This window comes from Erithacus rubecula (genome assembly GCF_903797595.1).
Source record: "Erithacus rubecula genome assembly, chromosome: 4".
Classification (NCBI taxonomy): Eukaryota; Metazoa; Chordata; class Aves; order Passeriformes; family Muscicapidae; genus Erithacus; species Erithacus rubecula.
In genome coordinates this window covers 16,294,884-16,316,494 of record NC_136686.1, presented here as the reverse complement: position 1 = coordinate 16,316,494, position 21,611 = coordinate 16,294,884, and the positions used below count along the sequence as shown (strand labels likewise).

The following is a 21,611-nucleotide window of genomic DNA, read 5'->3' as shown; positions in this document are numbered from 1 at the left end:
ATTTCTGACACCCAATTCTGTTTTTCTAGGAATACTATTTTTAAAAGTACAAAACTGTAAAGCTTTTTTTTTTTGTGTCAGCCTCTTTAAAAATACCACTTTATACTGACAGCTTTCTGTCTTCATTACAAAGACTAGAAGACATATTTAATACAAGCTTTCCTTTACCAAACAGCCTTTGCTTCGTATCAGCTGTCAGAGAATGACTAAAACCCTTTTGTAACATAGACGTGCCCAATTTTAAACAAACTCACAGCTCAGCAATGCAAGACAACACACTTGCTGTTTCTGAGGAAAGGAATTATTTTAAATCAACTTTCTTGTACCTCCCTAGACCCAACGCTGCTGCCTGAAGCATGTTGTACCAGAATGCTAAATAGTTATCATTACTTAAAGATATGAAGCTATGTTCTGCTGTAGCAACTATAAACATAGTGCTGGGGGTGGGGGGTTTTTGTTATTGTTTTGCTTTTGTTTTGGAGGAGTTTTTGTGGTTTGCTTTTTTGAGAGGTGAGCTCAAGGTGGGTTTGGGACCACGTAATATAGGTGCACAAACACACAGTGATTGCAGTGCTATTACCAGTTTCTGTTTTGGCCAGCTGCTGGCAATCTAGTGCCTTGTTTTTCTGGCAGGGTGTGCTTCCAGGGGCTCACTGATCCCTGCCACAGCTCGCTCCAGGTGAGCTGCTGAGCTCACACAGCCAGGGTGAGGCCCAGCGCCACTGAGTGTCCTGTACAGTGTCTGGTGACTGCACCACCAACTGTTAATGAGGAGGAACAAATGGCTTGGGGCTCTTCCTGTATTACTGGAAAGTTGGCAGCCTTTTTCCTGTCTTCTCTAGCTGTCTGTCTCAGCCTGCATGTAGAACAAGGGTTGATGCACTTCCAGGAATCTTGACTTCAAATGCAAAAATAATTTCTCTGTTCCATAGTGCTACAAACTGATATGTGAAAACACATAACACTTTCTAACCAGAAGCCTGCAGAACAGTTGAAAGACAGCACAGACTGACAATGTTCAATGTGGATGCAGCTGGGAAAGACTCTTGGTTCATTTTCCAAGCCTGTAAATGTGACACACACCTGCAGTCACTTCAGGACTGTTTTTTTCCAGTGGCATCAATATTTGAAATTATGGTGGTGGAGAGGCACCTCAATCCATCCCAGTCATACCAGTTTGATGTCAGTGCCAGCAAGAGATACATGCCTGGAGAGGGTTCATAGATCAGCAGGAGAGCACTGGAAGAGCAGCACAAAGGAATCACAGCCACTCCAGTACAACCTGAATGCCTCTCTGCAAATATCTGCAGCATTCAGAATAAAAAATGGGGTTAGAGATGTGCACTCCTGCAGGTCTGTGATCTCACTGGCCTCACAGAGGCATGGTGGGATGGCACTGGAGTGCTGGAATGGAAACATACAGGCTTTTGAGGTAGGACAGAGATGAGAAGATGTCACCCTCTGTCAGTGACCAGGTGTAGTGCATGGTGCTCCACCTGGGGATGGATGAGGAGCTAACTGAGACCTTACAGCTCAGCATTACAAAGGCACTCAAGAAAGCTTGTTAAAATTCAAAGATCACTTCCTCTGAGATCAGGAGTCATGCATCCCAACAAAGAGGAAGCGAGGCAAAAATACCAGGAGACCTTCATGGATGAATAAGGAGCAAACAAAAAAGAAGTCAACAGAAGGTGGAAGCAAGGTCAGATAGCTTGGGAAGAATACAGAGAAATTGTCTAAGCAGTAAGGGATCAGGTTAGGAAAGCTAAAGCAAGCCCTAAGAGAAATAAATGTGATCAGGGATGTCACGGACAACAAAAAAAGCTTCTACTGGTTATGTGGGAGATAAAAGGAAGGAAAATATGGGCCCTCTCCAGAAGGAACCAGGAGCTCTGGTTACCCAGAACATGAAGAAGGCTGGGGTGCTCCATGACTTCTGCCTCTGTCTTCATTGCTAAGTTCTCTAGCCACACCACCCAAGTTGCAGAGGCAGAGACTGGGAAGAAGAGTTTGTACAAAGTTATGGTAAGAAAGGGACAAGCTTGATTTAGGCTTGGCTCAGTGAGTAAAAAATTAAGCACATGACAACTTTCTAATTCGTGTAAGGAATACAAACAAGCCTTTGACAGATTACTTCAGATGGAAACAATTTCCTGCTCATTCAGATAGGTGGGAAGTTTTTAGGCAAGGCCCATCCAGCTTTTTGTCAACTGTGTATATAAGCTACACAGTAAATCAGCCTCCAGCACTCTATTTTTAGGAGGGGGAAAATTGTGGATAGTGTGTAGAAACTAAGGTAAATACAGCATGTTGCCTTTCAAATAAATAACAATCACTCCATCAGCAATTCATATAATCAGTGTGTCTGTGACAGGGCACTGCTGTTTAGCATGACAGAAATGCTCCATGGAAAAAGGAACAATTCCAAAGCTTTTCCAGTCAGTACTTCACCACTATTGCCTATACAGATCTGTTTAAAAAAAATTACATGAAAGAGGAAGAGAAAATCTTTGAGGAACAAGATCCAGTAATATGATCAGTGTTCAGGCAGCATGTGGGAAGAAGGCAGCAAAAGATGCTTGCTGGAGTGAAACTCAGGGACCTATCCAGGCATCAGTGAGCAGATGGCTCCATCCTTGCAGTGAAGCTGAGCAGTCTCTTCCTCCTGCTGCTGCAACACTTCTCTCTACACACCAAGAGAGATGCTGTACCTAAGGAACCCTCAAGCAGACTATGTGCAGCAGGCAGAAGGTCAAGACTTGCAAAAAACCAAAGGTGCATCCTTATTTTTATAGTACTGCAAGAACTTTTGTTATATACAAAAATTCTAAAGAAAAAATATAAGAACAAAAAAATTTTTTAAAAGGGTCTTGGGACTGCACCAATCTCTTCTCACAGTTCTGTTGTTGTGGTTTAACCCCAGCCAGCAGCTCAGAGGGAGAGGACTAAGAATGAGAAAACTCATGGATTGAGATACAGACAGTTTAATAGGTAAAGCAAAAGCCATAACAAAACAAGGAATACATTCACCATTTCCCATGTGCAGGTGTTCCAGCGCCCCAGGAAGCAGAGCTCCAGCAGCATAACAGTGACTTGAGAAGGCAAATGCCATCACTTTGAATGTCATCCCCCTTCCTTCTTCTTGCCCTAGCTGTATGTGCTGAGCATGGTGCCATAGGATGTGGAATGTCCCTGTGTTCAGTGGGGATCAGCTGGCCCAGCTGTGTTCCCTCCCAGCTTCTTGTGCAACACTAGCTGTGTGGTAGGTGAAGGCTCTGCAGAGGAGTAGACAGAGGGAATGTGAGGAGTGGAAGCTGTGGCTGTTTTGGGAAGATGCATGTGCACAGTCACACAGCTTGAAGGGATCCATGGAGCTGCTGCAGCTCGCAATCAGACAAGTTCCTTCCTGAGGGGGTGAAGCACTGGGGACATGACCTGCTCCAGTGTCACAGAAGGAGTCAAGAGGGCTGCTGTGTCTGATGATCCTGGATCCCACTCCTTTGCCACTGGCTCTAAGCATGCATGTTCTTAATTTCCTTGATTCAAGGAGCTAGACAGGGATGGTGCCAACTGCAAAGCTTGGAAAGGAAAGGCCTCCATGAAGCAGATGTGCTACCAACACCTTCTGAATACTTTTAAATTTCCTCCAGTCCTTCCGCTTGCTTTGAATTCGTGTCTTTGTCTCCACCCTTCCAACAGCAGTTCAACAGCCAGCAAAATGGCTGTCACCTCATTTTTTTTGGTCATAGCTGCTGGAACTTTATTGGTAAGCTAGGGAACTCTTCATTCTTCTGTCATGTTGATGGAACGTGCCAAGTGCAAATTGTTAATCTAAGTGTATTTAAAATCACTTCAAAGCATGAAGAAGGTGCAACTTCTCTGCCTTTAAGACACAAGTACAGATTAAGCATTGTACAGGAGCCTCAGCTTTGCTTGTTCATGAAAAAATCCAATGTATTGCATCCCAAGTCTTCTGCTGTAACTGTGGTGCCTTTAGGGCTTTCTCTAGGGACTCACAAGTGCATGAGAAGGATGTGTCATACAATGAATTGAAATTAAAATCTACTGTAAATTGTGAAAATTGAGCATGAGGAAAGCATTCTCATAGATAAATGAAAAAAGTCTGATGTAGAAAAGCAAATGAAAGTAGGATGCTTTTTTACAGATGCTATTCACAGCCATTTGAAAACCTCCAAAAAAGACTGTGGAGCCCATTTTAAAAAGTGGCTGAAGACTCTCCCACAGGAGGGCAGTGAGGGAGCACCAACTGACTAACAGTGGGACTTAGGCTCCTACCTGTCCTTGGATTTTTGAAAAATAATTATACCCAGTGAGTCACTAACAAAGGGTCTCATTCCAGAGAGCTTCAGGATGTTCATTTCCTTTTAGCGAGACTCCAGCATAATGTAGACTCCATTTTTTGGTCCAAGTGTGGCTTTTGATTTGAGCTGCAAAGGAATCTGAAAGAGAAAAGAACACCTTATGTGCAGCTGTATGTGTGTGTTTATGTGTGTATGACACCCCCACATACAGACAATCATTTTTGCTGGAGGACCAGCTCATACCAGGATTACTGTGGAAGCTGTAAAGTACTTGTTTTACAGTCAGCTGTGGTGGTATAATATTAAATAGAATTTACAGCCAGAGGCTGAGGCAGTGGTTAGCCAGGAATGCTGTAGACTCAAACAGAAAGAAATTAACTCTGTCAACTCTAGAGCTGGGTGCAATGTCCATAGCAATAGACATATACTAAAGTGCTGAGATTCTGTGAAATATGTGTGCACATTCTCACCCTCTGTGAATTATGACATTTTGCCTGTGGTCTTGTCATACTGCTGTCCACTAAGGCAGGGCTGTGTAAAACTCTTTTGTTGGAAAAATTATATATCTGAAATCACATTTTGCTTAAAACATGCAGTCCATGCCTTGTCTCTCCTTATTATGGAAATGTCTCTAGCAGTTTTCTCAAATGAAGAGAAGTCACAAAGGCAAATCAGCTGTCCTGCCTAAGACACAGTGTCAATGCCCTCAACAAGTGTGATCTTTAAGCCTCTGCATGTACAAACCTCAGTCTCTGGACAGGTCTTGAATTGAAACTTCTGCAAAATCCTCAGCAGGGTCACTTTAGTCTCCAACAAACCCATTTTCATGCCGATGCAGCCACGGGGTCCTGCCCCAAAGGGCAGGTATGCAAAGGGATGTCTTTCCTTCTTGGCCTCCTCTGTAAACCTGGAAGGTGCAGAGATGGAAAGCAGTTCAAGAAATTATTTTTGCTCTTGATTACATGTTTTTCATTTAAATCTCAAAAGATGGTTATTTCAACTGATCTTAGTGGACAGGTAAAGGGGACTATTGATAGATTATGTCCTGACATCCTAAGTAAAAAGATAATTGACTTATGGCCATCAGCCTTTGTCAGCTGGTGATTTCAGGAGAGGACACTGAGACATGAGCTTTACTTCCAAACTATATTTAATGAAAATCTCTCATCTTTTCAGATTCAGTTTCCATGAACTTTAGACTGGTAAGGTCCAGAAAACTCATGCAGGGTAGAAAGAGATGAGAGGTAATACAGGCTCTTTGGAGCTTTGGAAAAAAAAAATAGTGTATTTCCACTAATTCCATCCCCATGCTTATATAACATAAATAAGATTGAGCCACTACTCCAAAAAATACTGTAGAGGCGCCTAATTTGAGACTGAAGGATCGTTAACTAATGTCCTAAGCACTGTTGCATATCCCATGAAAACAGGTTCAGACAATTCTTGCCCTGCTTACCTCCATATATTATTCTAGTAAATCCAAAATCTCCCTTGTTTTACTCCTACAACCAATTTAAAAATGAAATACTGGGGGGGGGGGGGGGGGGGGGGGCTATAACTGAATTATTTTATTTTATGTTATGCTCTCATTTTATAATTCTTGCTAACATTACCAACTATACAGCTTGAGCTGAGTGTTAGTCATTATAGCAATTAGTAATATGAACCTTCCTCAGGGAAGGTTCAAAAGGGAATTAATCTCAGATTCATAACAAACAGCACTGTGTGAGTCAAGGGGACTGCAGCCCCCACTAACCATTTTACCCTTTCATACTACTGTTAAAGTGCTGAATAAACAATTATGAAAGCATTTCTAGATAAGCATTGCTAAAAATGCAATCCACCCCAGACTTCCAGTCACTGCTAAGATTCATCTCCAGCAAAATCTCTGGGCTTCTCTAACCCTGGCATTGCTCTTCCTTGTGGCCAAAAGATTCTGATGGAGCATATGCCTAGATTTGTTCCAGAAGGAGAATTAGGCAAACCCATCTACACCACACATTGTTGTCTTACTAAGATGGTTCTGGGCTGCCTGCCTCACAGCCAGTTGTTTATGGAGCAGGCACTTCTTTTCTTAGTAAACTTTTGAATGTAGTGGTAGCTTAAAGTGCATGTGCCCACAAACCAGTATAAAAATACAGCTGCCCACAGAACTAAATTGTGCACACAGCACACAGCACCACATCAGCTGAAATGCTCCCTGTAAACTCAGCCCAGCACCTATAGCACAGGGCATGTACAAAACCACAGCTTGACAGGGGTTCCCCCACCCACTGAAGACATAAATGCTCCATGTGAAACTGTCTTGCCAAGCAAGAACTGAGGATCCTAGCTTACAGACAGAGAGCAAATGCCCAGTGGGAGATTGGGTACATTAAGTTTCAGGTGAAAAGGGTGCTCTAAAACCAGCAAGGAGCAGGATGAGTTCCCCAGGTACAGTGAATACACTTCAGAACTTCTGCACCCAGGAGCAACATTATTCAGTATCAGATTTGGAAACAGGTCTGAAAACCTCTGCCACAGTTCAGCCCTGAGGAAACCTCACACCTTCCGTGGGATATACAACTATCATCACTTGTCTGATTTAGTAGAAACAATTTGTCTTTATGGTCTAAATAAAACTGTGCTCCTCTTGGTGGAAATGCTCTTTGGATGAATAGTGGGTGACTGTGGCTGTGAAAGAGCAGCAGAATCTGGTGCCTGCACTGCACAGGTTGGATTTCTGTGCCCACAGGCCCAAGTCAGGACTTCAGCCTAAGGATGAAAAAAAACTCCACATACCTCTCAGGAATGAACTTCTCAGGTTCTGGCCAGAACTCAGGGTCATGGTGAAGGTGTCCAACTGCAGTTTCAATGACAGCTCCAGCTGGAATACGCTGTCCCAGCACTACACAGTCTTTAGCCGCTTCCCTGGTGAATCTGCAACAACATCATGCATCCCAGATGATTAATACAGGTTAAAAACACAGCAGGAGAGATTTATAAAAGTGTCTGTCTTCATCTGACCAAACAGTTTCTGGGGTAACACTTTCTCATAGATAAATGCAACAGTTGCTGATGCCAGTGTCTTCTCATGTTATAATCATGTCCACTTAGTAGTCTATAGCTCCAGCCTAGGTAGTTGACTTTTGCCCTTTTCACAGGAAAGCATTTCTGGCTGTGTACTGTTTCCCAAAGCATTAACTGCTAAACTGGAATTTTATTGTTTATGTTGGGTTTAGACAAATTTTTAATGAAAATTGCTGATGAAAAGTGTCAATCATCTCTAATAACAGGTAGAAAGAGTATGCTGGTTTGCTTCCAGGAAAAAAAGGACAGTAAATATAGCTTTGAGTTTGTTTCTTTGAGAAGTTTCCCCCTGTTGGTGCAGCACCTGAAACTTAGCAAGGGGTGGTTTTAATATTAGGGCTGAGTGTTCTGCTGCTGCTGCCACTCTGGAAACACAACCACATTGCAAGCCTTGGAAAACCACATTTCACATGTGTTCATCAAAGACAGGCATGATGTTAACAACAAAACTCTGCAGTTTTCTCTCCCCCTGTGGTGATAGGTGACAGGTGTCTTTAGGAACCTGATCATGACAAGACTGAGAAAAGCTGCCTGCCAAAGCTCAGCTTGCCTCTTGAAAAAGGTTCTGTATGGGTGTGCATTTGTGGTGGTAGGTTCTGATCCAGATCTTTTAGTGTTTGGATGGTCACTACAGATACCAAATCAGCCCAGACCCAGGTGGGTGCCCTGATGTCTCAGTCTGGGAACTATTCCCTGCAAGCACAGGGATGAGACAATGTGCAGGAACTTCCTTTGATGCTTCACACACTCTGCTTAAAAAGTTGAACAAAGATTTCAGCTTCAGGGCTGTCAGGCTGGTATCATTACAGAAACACATTCTTTCCTTGCTGTCATCCATCTCCCTTCTAATAGATAAATAAATATCAGAGGCTCCAAACCTGGAACAAAACACTGGGATTCAAAAGAAAAATAAAAGCATTGACAAGCTATCATTCTCATTCCTATATGAATTTGGTGATAATGGAAACATGAATTCTGGGAGCAAGTTCATTAAAAAAATTAAACCAACTCATTCTATAACAAACTTGGCTGCTACTGACTTTTCCCTTAACTCAGCATTATCCTTGTCATAGGCAATTAACATCTTTCAGCAGCCTTGAACTATACTATCCATTCCACATCCATCAAAGTAAGGCCAGATCAATAAACAGCACCAACAACACCAAACAAAACTTCAGAAGAACTTTGTTCCATTCTCATTCTGTTTCCCATCTGACAAACACAGATTGTTTCCCAGTGATACAGCCCAAATACAAAGACCCCTGTCACTTTAACCTGCAGAAGTTTCCACTTGTACCCCAAGTATAACATAGCAAAGCCCCATCATCTCATCTAGGAGCAGATCTCTTTAATATTTACTTTTTGAAGGATCCTGCATGAAAAAAATCTTGATTTCCAATCCTGGTGAACATGATTTTAAGCTTTCTTTTTGTTTCAAGGTGCTTGCAGTCATGGGTTAAATTTTTCAAAAGCTCTCACAGCAAGCTCAGCTTTGGCTTCTTTCCAGTCATCTGAATTTTTCCCTGAGCTTTGTGAGAAGCATTGCAACTGGCTGATCACTTTGAAAAATTGTGCATTTATGCTTGCGATAACTTGGAGCTTTAACAGTCAAACAGTTTTTAAATTTCTTTTTCCCCTTGTTTTCAGTTCATCAATATATTAGAATAAGTCATGTGTGATATGGGACAAAACTTTCAAAAGTTAATGATGTTGCTGTTAGTAGTATAAGGCAGTGCTAAGTGGAAATGGGCCAAAGCTAAATACACACGTAGAATACAGCGTTCAGATTGTGCAGCCCTTGCGCCGGAACAACCAGCAGGGTAAGGATGGGTCCTGGTGTATATCCCCAAAGCCTGAGGCACAGGGAAGCAGCAGCCTCTGGCTTTCTAAGGCCAGACCTGCTTAAAAATGGCTCCACCCTCTAGCCTTGGGGGGACACAAAGAATGGTGAGGAAGCAACCTTGGCCAACTCACTGTAAAAATGTGCTTTAGAAATACCAGAATTATCCAGTTTTCCTTCAACAGGCCACATTATATCTTTCAAATGCACAAAGCAGTATTGATGTTGGCACAGAGACTGAGAGACCATTGGTCTTCCAGCATCAGATTTCCATTTTATAGAGCCAGGGTGTTATCCTGTAAAATTAGACAGGAAAAAAAGATACCTGAAGGCAGGTGGATACATGCGCAGGGTCTCTGCAATCACCATGTCCAGATAAGGGAGTTCTTGTACATTTTGGTAATCAGGGACCATCTGAAAGGGCAGGACAAAAGGAACAATTATGTTTTCTCACATGTAACTGCCAAACTCATCTCAGATTAGCTTTTAAATCATCTATTTTTTACTGGGCATCTTTCCTGTAGAAGAACTCGATGTGTCATCTAAAACAGTAAATGATAAAATTATACAAAAATGTGGGCAGTAATTAAATGTGTGTGTAACATTCCTTTCATCATCAAAACGTTTTGGTGCACAGCCCAACTGAAGGTATAATTATAAATCAACTTGTTAGGAAGTATTAAAAGCAGGTCATCACAGAGAGTAGCTATAACAGAGCTATTGTTTTACACATGTACCAAAATCTGCACAGGACCCTTGTTTCTTCCCAAGGGCAAGAGCACAGCTCACACTTTGTTCACAAGAAACAGCAAGTCCTTCAGTTACTCTTGTTAATGTTGGAACAACCCCTCTGCACTTTCCCAGCTATAGAAATAAAGCAAAGTGTTGGTGCTGTGATGCCTGTGGAGGGGTGGAGGTGGCACTGGAAGATGCTGGGATGAGGAGCAGCACACAGTGGTAAATTGCTCTGCCAAGAGGTGAGGTGTTGGATATAGCTCAAATCCCACCTGGCAGGATTGCAACAGTGCCTGAGGAGAAAAGCCTCCAAGCCCTTACTTAATGCTGCTTCATTTTTCACAATGGTCAATGCCTGAGCCCACATCTTCACAATCCTACAAAGCCACCCAGCCCTTTGGTGGGCACTAAAACCCCAAGAGGGCTGTAGCTGAGAAGACTCTGCCCTCTGACTGGCAACAAACAGACAGCGAGAGACACCAAGCAGCAGCACTGACACAGCTCAGCACACGGGCAGACACAGAATTTCTTCCACAGTTACCTTCCTTAGAAAGGGGACATCTTCCCTGTTTTATTCAGTGCTCTCAGCAGAGGGCAGCCAAAGAACATCGAATAACCTCACCAGGAAAGTAGAGTTTTGTTTTAAATTAGAGCATCTCCTAAAGACTGACACAGAGTAAATTGGAGAAAAGCACAGACGTCAGACTAGACTAAACCTTTTATGAAGATTTGGGGCCCCTGCCGTTCACAAAGGGGACTGGATTCCATCCTTCCTTTATTTACTACAGCACTTTTCATGTATAATGCATATTTTATTGAATTTTCATGCAAAAACATATGGTACATACTGAAAATACGAAGCAGAGAACAACTCCAGATGGTACGCAAAAAGGCATACAATAGAACAAGGATACCTTGCTGGATTAGGGTATCCCACTTATTCAGCACTAAGCCACCATGCACCATTTCACATTAACAGATCTATTCTAGGAAGGAAATAGATACATTCTATTATCTCCATTTTTTGGCTCAGGAAAGAAAAGCAGAAGCAGAGAAAGTAATTTGCACAGGCTGAGTAGAATCAGTGAGTGTGCTCCTCTCTTGGGAGAAAAGATGCAACTCAGCTTGTCAATAGATGAAGTATTTTGTCAGTATATGACAAATATTATCAATACAGGAAGTATGGATTGCACTGACAGCCTTTCAGTGTGGCTTTTATCTTGTAGTGGTGCCTGCTAACTCAAACCTTTGGCTTAGGTCAGTCGTTATCAGACAAAGGACTAGGAGCCTAAAAGCCACGTGAGAACCATGGCTGACAGCTGTGTGAGGAACAGTGCTCCAGCAATTCCAATAGCTACAACCAAAGCTGGGAGAATGATTTTTATCACCCTAGTTTTGCAGAAAGGGATCTGAGGGCTGCCTAATTTTTAGGGGTAATCAGTAGCAGAGGCTGGTAATACAGTCTCAAATTTTAGGTCATGATGGCACAAGTCCCTTTCTCCATGGCCACAGAGGTGCTCCACTCTTCAATGCAAATGCACGCTGTGGGGTGCATTTCTTCTTTATCTGCCAGTTTACCAATCATCTTTCAGAACTTCCCCTCACCTTTTCATACTGCACTCCTGCATCTCTTTGAATCCTGAGTCAGCACCTCAGTCCTGTTCCTGCAATCCCTCCTGATTTCATGGACAGGCTGGCTGAGAGAAGAGTCCAGGTTCAGAGAAAATGAGTGGTGGAGCCAAGAGCACACTGAGATGTGTTTGATTCTCTGAACCATGCTCTTTCCACTGGGCCTTCCTGTCTCTCTCATAATCCCTCTACTTACTTCTGGAGTCAATAATTAGATAATTATTGGTAACCTGATATAATAAGTATCCACTAAATCAAACCATACATCAACGAATAATATAACACTAAATTATTGGAGCTTTGATTTGCTCTTTCAAATAGCTTCTATACCTTCAGGGGATTAGCAGTTCAGAAAACAAAACAAAGGTGCAAAACCAGCTGATTTTCCTTAGAAGAAAATTCCATTTGCTTACATAAAGAAGGAGGGGTCAGTCAAATGGCAGCAGAGTGAACTCTGCTACCATGAGAATGACAGACACATCAGTCATTTCCTATGTCTGATGCAACTTAATTATCGGCACTTCCAGGCTTTTAGCATCAAAGTAGCTGGACCTGATTTAGCAGTTGTTTGCAAGGTCTGACCTGCAGCTGTGTAAAGTACACACAAGCCAAGCATCTCTATTTAGGAAGGACAGTTTGTTGCTTTTTTTTTTCCCTTTCAAAGAAAATATTTTCCATTTGTTTTTCCATTCCCTCTCTTAAAAATATGCCTCTAGCCAAGCACATTTCAAAGGAACGTAAATATGCTTTTCTCCTAAATGTCCCTATTTATCTATCACTGCTGGCAGGTTTGCTGGGTGAGGGTGGTGTTGTGCAAACATGCCACTTTAACCCCCTGAAAAAAAAGTTGTCTAAATTGCCTTGCACTCAAGATGAGATGTTTTTTTCCACTAAGAAAGATTTTTGTCTGTAACAAGAAGAGATGGGGGGGGTGTGAGGGAGGATTGCATATAATAAAACATCCTGTATTTTAATTTTGCAACCACTGCTTTGCACAGCAGTTTTTCTTAGGCTTTGCACAGCCTTGTAGTGTCTTTTCCTGTTGAAGTGGAAGTGAAATGGCCATGTAACCTTGTGGCATTTCCCTGCATGCATGTTTTCCCAGTCTGATTTCTGGAAGTGAGGTGGTACACCCTTACCAATCCCAGACTATTCAATCACTTCTGGCATCTAGTTTGGCCACAGACTCTCCTTTATGACTGACAGAAAATCACAAGCCTCCATTACTTAGAAAAAAGATGGGAAATTAATTCCTCCTCCCACAGAGTACCCTGAGGTGAAATACCAGCAGTGATTATAAAATTGCCTATGTGCTACAAGGATGACGCGTGTTTTAATCCCCATATAAACTCCAAGAGAGATAACTACCTTCAGATCCACCTCTGCTTTTCAGTATTGGTTTTAGCATTTTCTAGGCAGGCAAACCTATTTTTTACCACCGCCCTCAGTTAACTTTTAATTCCTCAATGAACAGCAAGGCAATCCAAGTGCTGACAGGCGGTCTGGCCAACCACTCTGCTGCAGTTTGAGATGTTACTGTTCCCAGTTGCTGGCTGTGGTTGGTGTCACCACAGCCAAGGCAGCAGAAGGGAACATATGCCTCCACCTCAGTTGCTTCCATAGAGCGTCCAGCATGAACCCATTTTCAGTGACAGCTCGAGACAAGACACTAACTTCTCCCCAAAGCACCTGATGATCATCCTCCTCTACCACCTCTGTTTTGGGAATGGTGATTCAAAGTACACATCAGTGAATGAGAGATTTCCACTTATCCTATTGGCCATGCTCTAGTGATGCTCAGCAGCCAGAAATGAAAAAAAAAAAAAAAAAAATCAGAGAAAATGTTGTGCAGCTGACGGTGTGATGTGCACCTGAAATCAATTTAGAAGCAGCCAAGCCTGCCGAGACCACATTCCTCATAAGGAGCACTGCTGAGTCATGGCCTGATCCTGAACCAGCTGAGGTTTCTGAGAAATTGCAATCCAAATCCAAAGGCTCATGAGCAGGTGTGGCTGTGACAAAGTCCAGGTCAGAGACAAGCCATGCAGATCTGCTTAAGCACAGACGCAGATCCATGAGTTATCTGTGTATGCATAGCTACACAGCCCATATGGACTCTGCCCCAAAATATAGACTTTGGATAGCAATAGGATAGGAGTAAAAAAAAACCAGCCAGCATCACCACCAGTTAGTCTCACCCAACTCCCTTTCAAATTGCCAAAAGGGCTACTCAGATTACAGCAATTCACAAACAGGTCAATAATATTTCTTGATCAAAAGGATCAAAAGCTGCTGATAAATCAAATAATCTGCCTGTGATTTTGACCTCTCTTTGGTCACCTCTAGGAGCTGCTCATACTCTAACAGAACTACAGCCTGTGTACCGTCTTTGGTCACCTCTAGGAGCTGCTCATACTCTAACAAACTACAGCCTGTGTACCTCACATTGGCCTCAGAAAATCAAATTAGGGTTCCCCCATGACCACTTTGCCAACAATTCTATCAGGAAGGAAAGGTTAGAGACTGGACTGCACTCAAAATGCAGATCATGAAAAAAGGGGTGGATGGTTTAACAGATATCTATCTTTAACATGCTTAAAGAAAGCTTGTCTCATTTTTATCACTTCCATGACAACCTGCTGGAACCCCTGTAAAGCACGAAACTAAAGCCCTCCCTACCATCTCAGGCAGCAGGGACAGGGACAAAGCTGAGAGAGTAAAATTTCTTAGCTTTATCCCCAGAATTTGGACTAAACACTCATAAAATAATTAAGGCAGTCCTCATGCAATACTTACTGCAAATTCTCCCTCTCTGTTGTCTGCACCTGCCAGGTGAGATGTGTCTCTGAGCCAAGGCACCAGGCAGAACCAGCCCATGCTGCTTGGGAAACAGAACCCAGGAGCTCCTGATGTTCTCACACACTCTGGGAGACAGATCACACCCTTAAGACGAGAAAAGCCTGCCTAAAAGTCACCAAAAAAAATAGTGGTCTGTTGGCCACTTCCAGTGACAGATGCCTACAGAAGCTTCTAGCAAAATGTGAAGTTCTTGACTACAGAATCCGGAGAAGGTTCAGAAATAAAATGTAGGATAACAAGCCTGATTTCCAGATTGCTTGACTTTCCAGATAAAGAGACTCTCTAACCTGCCTAGTACCTCGCAAATCCTTAGAGCACACATTGGTAGCACTGGAGCCTCTGCCACTGGCATTGTCCTTCTCACACACTCTCAGAAATCAACATTAAAATTCTCAGCTCCGTCCCCTCTTGCATCTTTCCCCAGAAGCAAGAAAAAGCAATCCAAAACACATACTCCCAAGATTTCAATTTATTTCTTTGTTCCATGTGGGTTACCTGCCACTTCTTTCATCTGCTTGGGTTGTTATTCAAATGGGATTTTGTCAGGCTCTGACCCCCACCCTTGGTGGCTACTACTTTGCTTACTGAGTCACATCTCGAGATGTGACAACATTCAGTGCTTCAGACACCTCAAATAAATTCATCCCAGCTCCTCCTAAAGAGTGTGAGTGCCAGATAAATTTAGTCTTACAGCTTTTGGTTCAAATGACCTGCCAGTCACCCTCACCTCTAACTCCACCTCTCTCTGGTTCACTACCATGCAAGTCAACTGACCATACACAGAGTAAGGTGCTGATTTGCAGGCAGAGCTCAGAGCTGGCTCATCAGTTTTGCACTGATAACCACATTAAACACAGACCTTGCAGCCAAATTCTCTCCATCACTTTGGTGCAAATCCACCCAGCTCCCTGGGGCTGTATCAGTGTAAGGGAGAGGAAAATGCGGTTCTAAGGATGTACCAAAGAGTGCTGGGGAGAGAGCCAGAAGGTATAAGGTTACACCATTGTCAATTCACTTCAATGTTACTTTGCTTTTTGAATCAAAGAATTCAGCTCCTGACAGAAGACCAGACCTGCACTACCCTCCAGTAGCTTCCCACGGTGCTAAAACAAGGTCTTTGTAGCATCACTGCTCACAAGGAGACTTCTGTGAGATAAAAATACTTCCTGAAACTGAACAGTGGTCCAAAGCCAAACAGATAAACATAAAAGCTGCTACCAAAACAGTCAGAAATTCTCTTCCACCTACATTACTACTGACACATGGTGATCAGGAAGAACAGAACGGTGCCATCAGGTAGAAGATCCAGAAAAAGGAAAGTCAGGAAAAAATAAGAAATCTCTAAGGAAATACTTATAGGCAAGCTACATATGAAAAGGGGGAAAATCTGTTTCTATTTAGGTTTTGTAAATTTGTTAACTTCATCTAGTCCCAGGTTGCCAAGAGAAGTGCGTGCCCTCAAATGAAAATTGATTAAATAACTCTAAGTGAGACTGGCTGCCTGGGGTGCTCTGCTGTCACAAAGGAAGGTGCAATTCCCCAGTGTAATGATACTGCCAGGCCAGGCATTGGTTTCATACATAAGTACCCTCACTGTGCTAAGTTTTATTATGTTACTTAGGCTATGTGGGGAAGAGTAAGCTCCCCTCCAGAAGTGACCTCCCTATGTGTATGCAATGCATGCCTTGCTCCAGCTATTTGTGATGTGGTATAATCCCTGCCCATGCATTGCAGAGGCTAAGATCAATCAGAGCACAGGGCCTGCCTCTTTCTTGCCTCCTTAAAAAACACTCATCCCCCAGGAAATCTGTCCCGGGTTCTCTTCACAGCCCACCGAGGCTCAAAAGTCTCTCTTTCTACACTTGTCTGACACAATCAAAATTTCTACTTGGGTGGCAAGGAATGCTGAATGGTGAAGAATCCCAGTGGGAGGGAAGCAAGGAGGAAATTAAACAGGAGAAAGGACTGCTAGAGGCCCAAAAGGCTGAGAAAGAGAATTATAAAAACTGGGGTAGGTCTGTCCGAAGGGCATGTCACCAGTCCAAAGCACATTAACCACTGAAGTTCGTGCAAGACTTAATCCTTCCTGCTACAGAAGTGTCCTTGAGGTTTCCTGCAGATCTACAGGAATAAAAAGGAGGGATTGTCCCACCCACCCCCCCCCACAGTAGACATTCATGGTATCACATAAGAGCCAGATGATTTAATTAATCATTCCTGCTCCAGCTGGTATTTTCTGTTCAGAGGTGACACTCGCTTAAATTAGGGCCTTGCATATAAAAGGCCTGTGTGTTTAGTTCAATCAAATGTTCTATTTCCTCATGTTATGTTTAATTATTAAAAGACATCAGCATGAATTTCCATGCTGCAAATAGAACTATCTTATGGTCCACCTGCTGAGGTTTTCTTTGGGTTGTTCTTCATCTCTGTGGCAGCAGTATGGACTGAGAGGTGAGTCAGCCCCAGGCATGCAGTTTGGGGAAATTATGCTCTGGAGAGCACAGTCCAACTATGAGGAGATCAGAGTCTTACACAAAATAAATTATTTCTGTAATTTGCCCTTCTTGAGCCATGGCTGCTTACGTCACTAGCCTCAGCAATTTGCTGGATGAGACTTTTCTGAATTAGTAAACAGGAAAACATCGTAGTGGAGAAATGGCAAGATTCTCTCATCACGCAGTGTAATTATTATTGTTCCGACAAGGGCAGGTCACTTTTATACCATACAACATTTATGCAGTGCCTGGTGCCTTGGAAACATCTAACATACATTAGGTGCAGCACGACAGTAATAAGACTTTGCCTTTCCATAGTTGCTTTTCCCCTGAGGCTCGCGAAGCGTTTAGCAAACATTAATTAGTTGGTCATCTTCCAAACCTGATAAACAATCCCGTGCCCTACACACAAGAGGCCAGCAGAGGTGCTGAAGACTGAGACCATCGATTTACAACTTTAAGAGTTGAGCACCCCACCAGCTCAAGTCTTCATAACTAGCCTGATTTTTATTTTTTCAGCCTCAGTGTGAATCCTGTTCATAAATTAGTGAATAACTGCTCTGAATGCATAGACCTAAAGTGACCAAAAAAAAAAAAAAAGAGAAAGAGAAGAGATCCACTGCATGGCATTTAAATAGGACTTAAACAAAAAGGATCTTGTTTCCTTCAGCTGCCAAAATCCATAACTCAAGGTTCAGCCTGTCCTTGAGAAACTGATGGTACTAAAAGTACAGAACACAAAGAAGTGCTTCTGGTGCCAAAGCTCCAATTCTTTGTCCTAGACTTCTGCACCTCCCATCTAATACAGGTAAAATTTACTGGTAAAAGCTACATCCAGTCCTAGCTCTAAGTTTTAGTATCTTGGCTTTTCTACAAGGCATAAGGAAAGTTTGTTCCTTTGAAACTTCTTTCAATTTTAACTGAAAATAGGAAAAAATGGACAAAGAAAGGGAAAAACTTATGTTTCTAACCAAAGCTACTCAGTGTCTTTTCCTCTTTTGCTTCCTCTGGAAAGCGCTGAACCGCCTTGGTACAACAATGCAATTTACAACTGATACATGAAAATTTGGATAGCACTTGAAACTGCTTTCATGTTTTCTTCCTCCAGTGCATGAGATCTCTGCAAAAACAAGACTTGTCAGCCCAAAATGCACTACCCCCAAGCTCAGTGATGAGCTGGCTATGAGCAGGTATGCCTGCTGCCCTGATACTAACCTATGACAAACTTCTCTAGATATTCAGTAAAGCTATCTGCAAAAAATCCTGGCGATGCCTATTCAAGGATCTCTCTCCTTGTATTCCCTGACTCTCCATCTGGGAACACAAAAATTTCCCTAAGCCTGTTCAGGCTTAGATTTAGTGAAGCCATTGTGGTGTCATGTTCTGGCGCTGTTTTGTGACTTTGCTCTCCTCTACCCTTTGTAGACCAGCATGGCATGACTGTCCATCTGTTTATGATTTACTTCTCACAATAACTTGGTCCTGATTACACTGATAAGCACAGTGGGTTATTTGAGGGGCCAACTGGACCCTCTGTAATGACACTCAAACTGTACTCAAGTTTGTGGGAACGTTTCCAAACGAAAAAAAGGCCAGTGGAAAAACTCCACTGCATCCTCCCTGAGGAGAGCCTTCCTGTCCTTAAGCCCAGGAAATAAAACCAGAAGCTTAAATGCTTATCTGGAATTCTTTTGCAGTTATCAGTGTCCAAGTGATCCACAAAAACTGAAGAGAAGACAAGAAAGAAAGCAAGGCCTGCCCTTTCTGACATTTCAAGATGCATATTTGAGAAGAGATTATAAAGGACAGTATTCAGTTCAGGAGGCCACCTGTCTCATGGTTTCCTTTAGCACAGACATGAAACCCTGAGTGAGAGGACCTGCCCCTGCTTGCAGGAGCTTAGGACAGAGCCTGTTTTGGGGGCACCCTGTACTGCCAGGGGTAGTAAAGCCCTCCCTCGTGTGCTGACTCACTGGCCCTCGTGAGCGCATGGAAACGAAGGGGAACAAAAGCACAACTCAAAGAGCTGCAGGATGAAGTCACAGGGTCAGCAGTGAGAAAATACAGAATGCATTTGTAGTCTCAACAAGGTCATTTCCAGCATGTTTTAGGATGATATAAGGCTTTACAGGGAAGGCAAATGGAAAGTATTGCTCACGATTTTTTCTGCTTTATGAGTAAGCTGCTTTGGCCTTTATTTATTTATTACCTCACAGTTCCACAATGGTCCTGGTATGAAGACCAATTTGCTGTTCTTTCTTTCTTGCTTCTCAAGATTACTTTGCTTCTTGAACCTGACCCTTTCCTGAATCAGTGCCTGGCCACATCACTCACTTACCTCTCTATCTACAGAATACCCATATTTTAAAAAATTTCCAACACCTCACTTCTGTGCTGTCATTTCACTTATGGTTATGTTACTTTAATGCCTGTATTTTATCCTTTATTCTTACTTTTCAAAGCTCAAAAGCATCAAGTCTCTAAAGGTCTGGGGTACAGGGGAACCTGGCCAGCATGGTGGCATCCAGCTGGGTTTGAGCCAGCCCTGACAGGGAGGCCACTTGATCCAGACACCACCGAGCCACAAGGTGGCACCCACAAATTGACAGATTTGATAGAATATTCAACACAAAAGAATGCTTTTAAGCCAGAAAAGTGCATAAAACATAGTGTGCTGCAGGGGGTTCACTAGCAATTTTACCCATATAAAATATCTTAAAAAGGATAGTATACTCTGCCTTTTTATCATGAATTGAGGCACAAAGAACTGTAGATATCTATAGATGGGCTAATTTGTGGGGAGGGATTTTCTGAGTACCAAGACGAAACACAGCTGTAGGCTTTTTCTGTAAAGGGCCTGTCACACACTAGAGCAGCTAGCATATTACCAATCCTGATTGCTCAAACATTATGAGCAAGGCCCCAACATACTTTGAAATTGGCTGGAAAACACATGAGATTTATGACAAATAACAGTATTTTGAGCTTCATATGCCTTCTGGCTTCTGAACTGGGATTCATGTTTTCAGTCTTACCTCTTCAACTAAAATCCTTTTTTTCCTTTTTCTTTTCTTTACTGGTTGTCTTCTGTTTTAATTAATGAATATGAGATTCTGGTTAGACACCTACTTCAGTGTTGAGTGATTTGAAAGAATACGAAACAAATAACAGAGACTTGGCACCTGATGGCAGGATGCTGGTAATATTCCATTTACTGGAGGCACCATGAGCCATCCCTGCCTGCCCTTTGGCCATCTGCTGCTAGCATTCAGCTAGAATCATGCAGATTTTTTTTTTTTAATAAAGAAAAAAATCTACAAGACCAGAAATTTCATTAGAATAATCATTAGACAAGTATGAGCTGCCACTCAGAGTACCCACAGAACAGCAGCACACGTTTTGAGGGTGCGTGAGGGGTGTTACTACTAGAGGGGCTTCAAGGATTAATCATCCAACCCCCCTTTGAAAATGCCAAACTTGGTACCTTGGCAAAGCTTGATGCAGAACAAAATTGAAACATGCAGACAAAGTAATTTGGGGGGGGGGGGGGGGGGGAACTGTGCTAAGTTTATATATAGCATTTTGTTTCTGCTGAGTACTAGGGAGGAGGTGGGGAAGGGAGGAAGTAAGCGGGAGAGAGGGAAAAGAAAGATAAATTTTGGTCATTGCTGTGAGATGAAGATCCACTTATCTGTGGCAGAAGCCCAGACAGCTGCATGACTCTAAATGAAGAAATTTAATTTAAAAGGTAAAAAAAAACCCCAACAAAACAAAACAAAACAAAAAAATCCCCCAACCAACAAACAAATAAAAAAAGCCCCAAAACCAAAAAACCCAGGACTTCTTGCTTGTCACACCTACCATGATGTATAAATAGAGCCTAGGTGATGGAAGAAATGTGCTTATTATTTCTTTGACTTCTATGTGTAAAGAAATCTACAATACTCTCTAGTGAGCCAGCAGGATGATCAAAAAGCTAATGGCATGTTGCTGCTATTACAACTTTGCTGCTCTGGTTTAAACTGTACCATGCAACATTTTGGCAGCCCAAATCATAATCCCAGTCATATAATACTTATTTCACTCTAAAACAAAACAACCCAGAAAACCTGGGGGAAAGTTGGCTCAATTACAAAAGAAAAGATTTTGGGAAGCAGGTTACTTGGGATCATATTCTGCCAGAGCTACACCTGCCATAAGAAGTGTGCTGATAAAATCTGTGAGTGGATGTGATCCCCTTTTGCACCCCTTGCATACTTCGACCTGCCTGCTGCCAGCACGACTTAGAGCAACCTCAAGGCTTTTCCTGCTCCAGCTCCCAAGGTATTTGCAACACAGCTCAAAAGAGCCAGAACATCTCGCACTTCTGTCCATACCCACTGCTTTTGCTAACACATTCACTTCCTATTTCCCATTATGGCACAGTGGGAGAGATTGGTATTAGTACTTTTGTCCTCTCTTCATGTGCATGGACATGTGTGTGTGTGTACTTTCTGTAACACATCCACCTATTTGAAGTGGCATAAAAGTGACTAAAAAATAGATATATTCTTCAAATCTCAGAAGATTCAAAGTGTCACTGCTGTGAAGTCAGAAAATTCATCCCAAGTCCTATTTATCTAGGTCAGGATGAGAGAAGACTCTTTTTGTGTTCTGCATATA

At 42.5% G+C, this 21,611-nt stretch overlaps 1 protein-coding gene across 1 annotated transcript in view; it reads right to left on the bottom strand.

Moving 5' to 3' along the window:
- Positions 1-2,968: 2,968 nt before the first annotated feature.
- Positions 2,969-21,611, bottom strand: part of TBXAS1 (thromboxane A synthase 1) — a gene marked incomplete at its 5' end in the record, with an annotated part of 235,184 nt that continues 216,541 nt past the window's right edge. The window contains 4 exon segments of the mRNA XM_079304104.1: positions 2,969-4,460; positions 5,067-5,229; positions 7,104-7,241; positions 9,557-9,645. Coding sequence (XP_079160230.1) covers positions 4,386-4,460; positions 5,067-5,229; positions 7,104-7,241; positions 9,557-9,645 — 465 coding nt within the window. The 3' untranslated portion in view covers positions 2,969-4,385.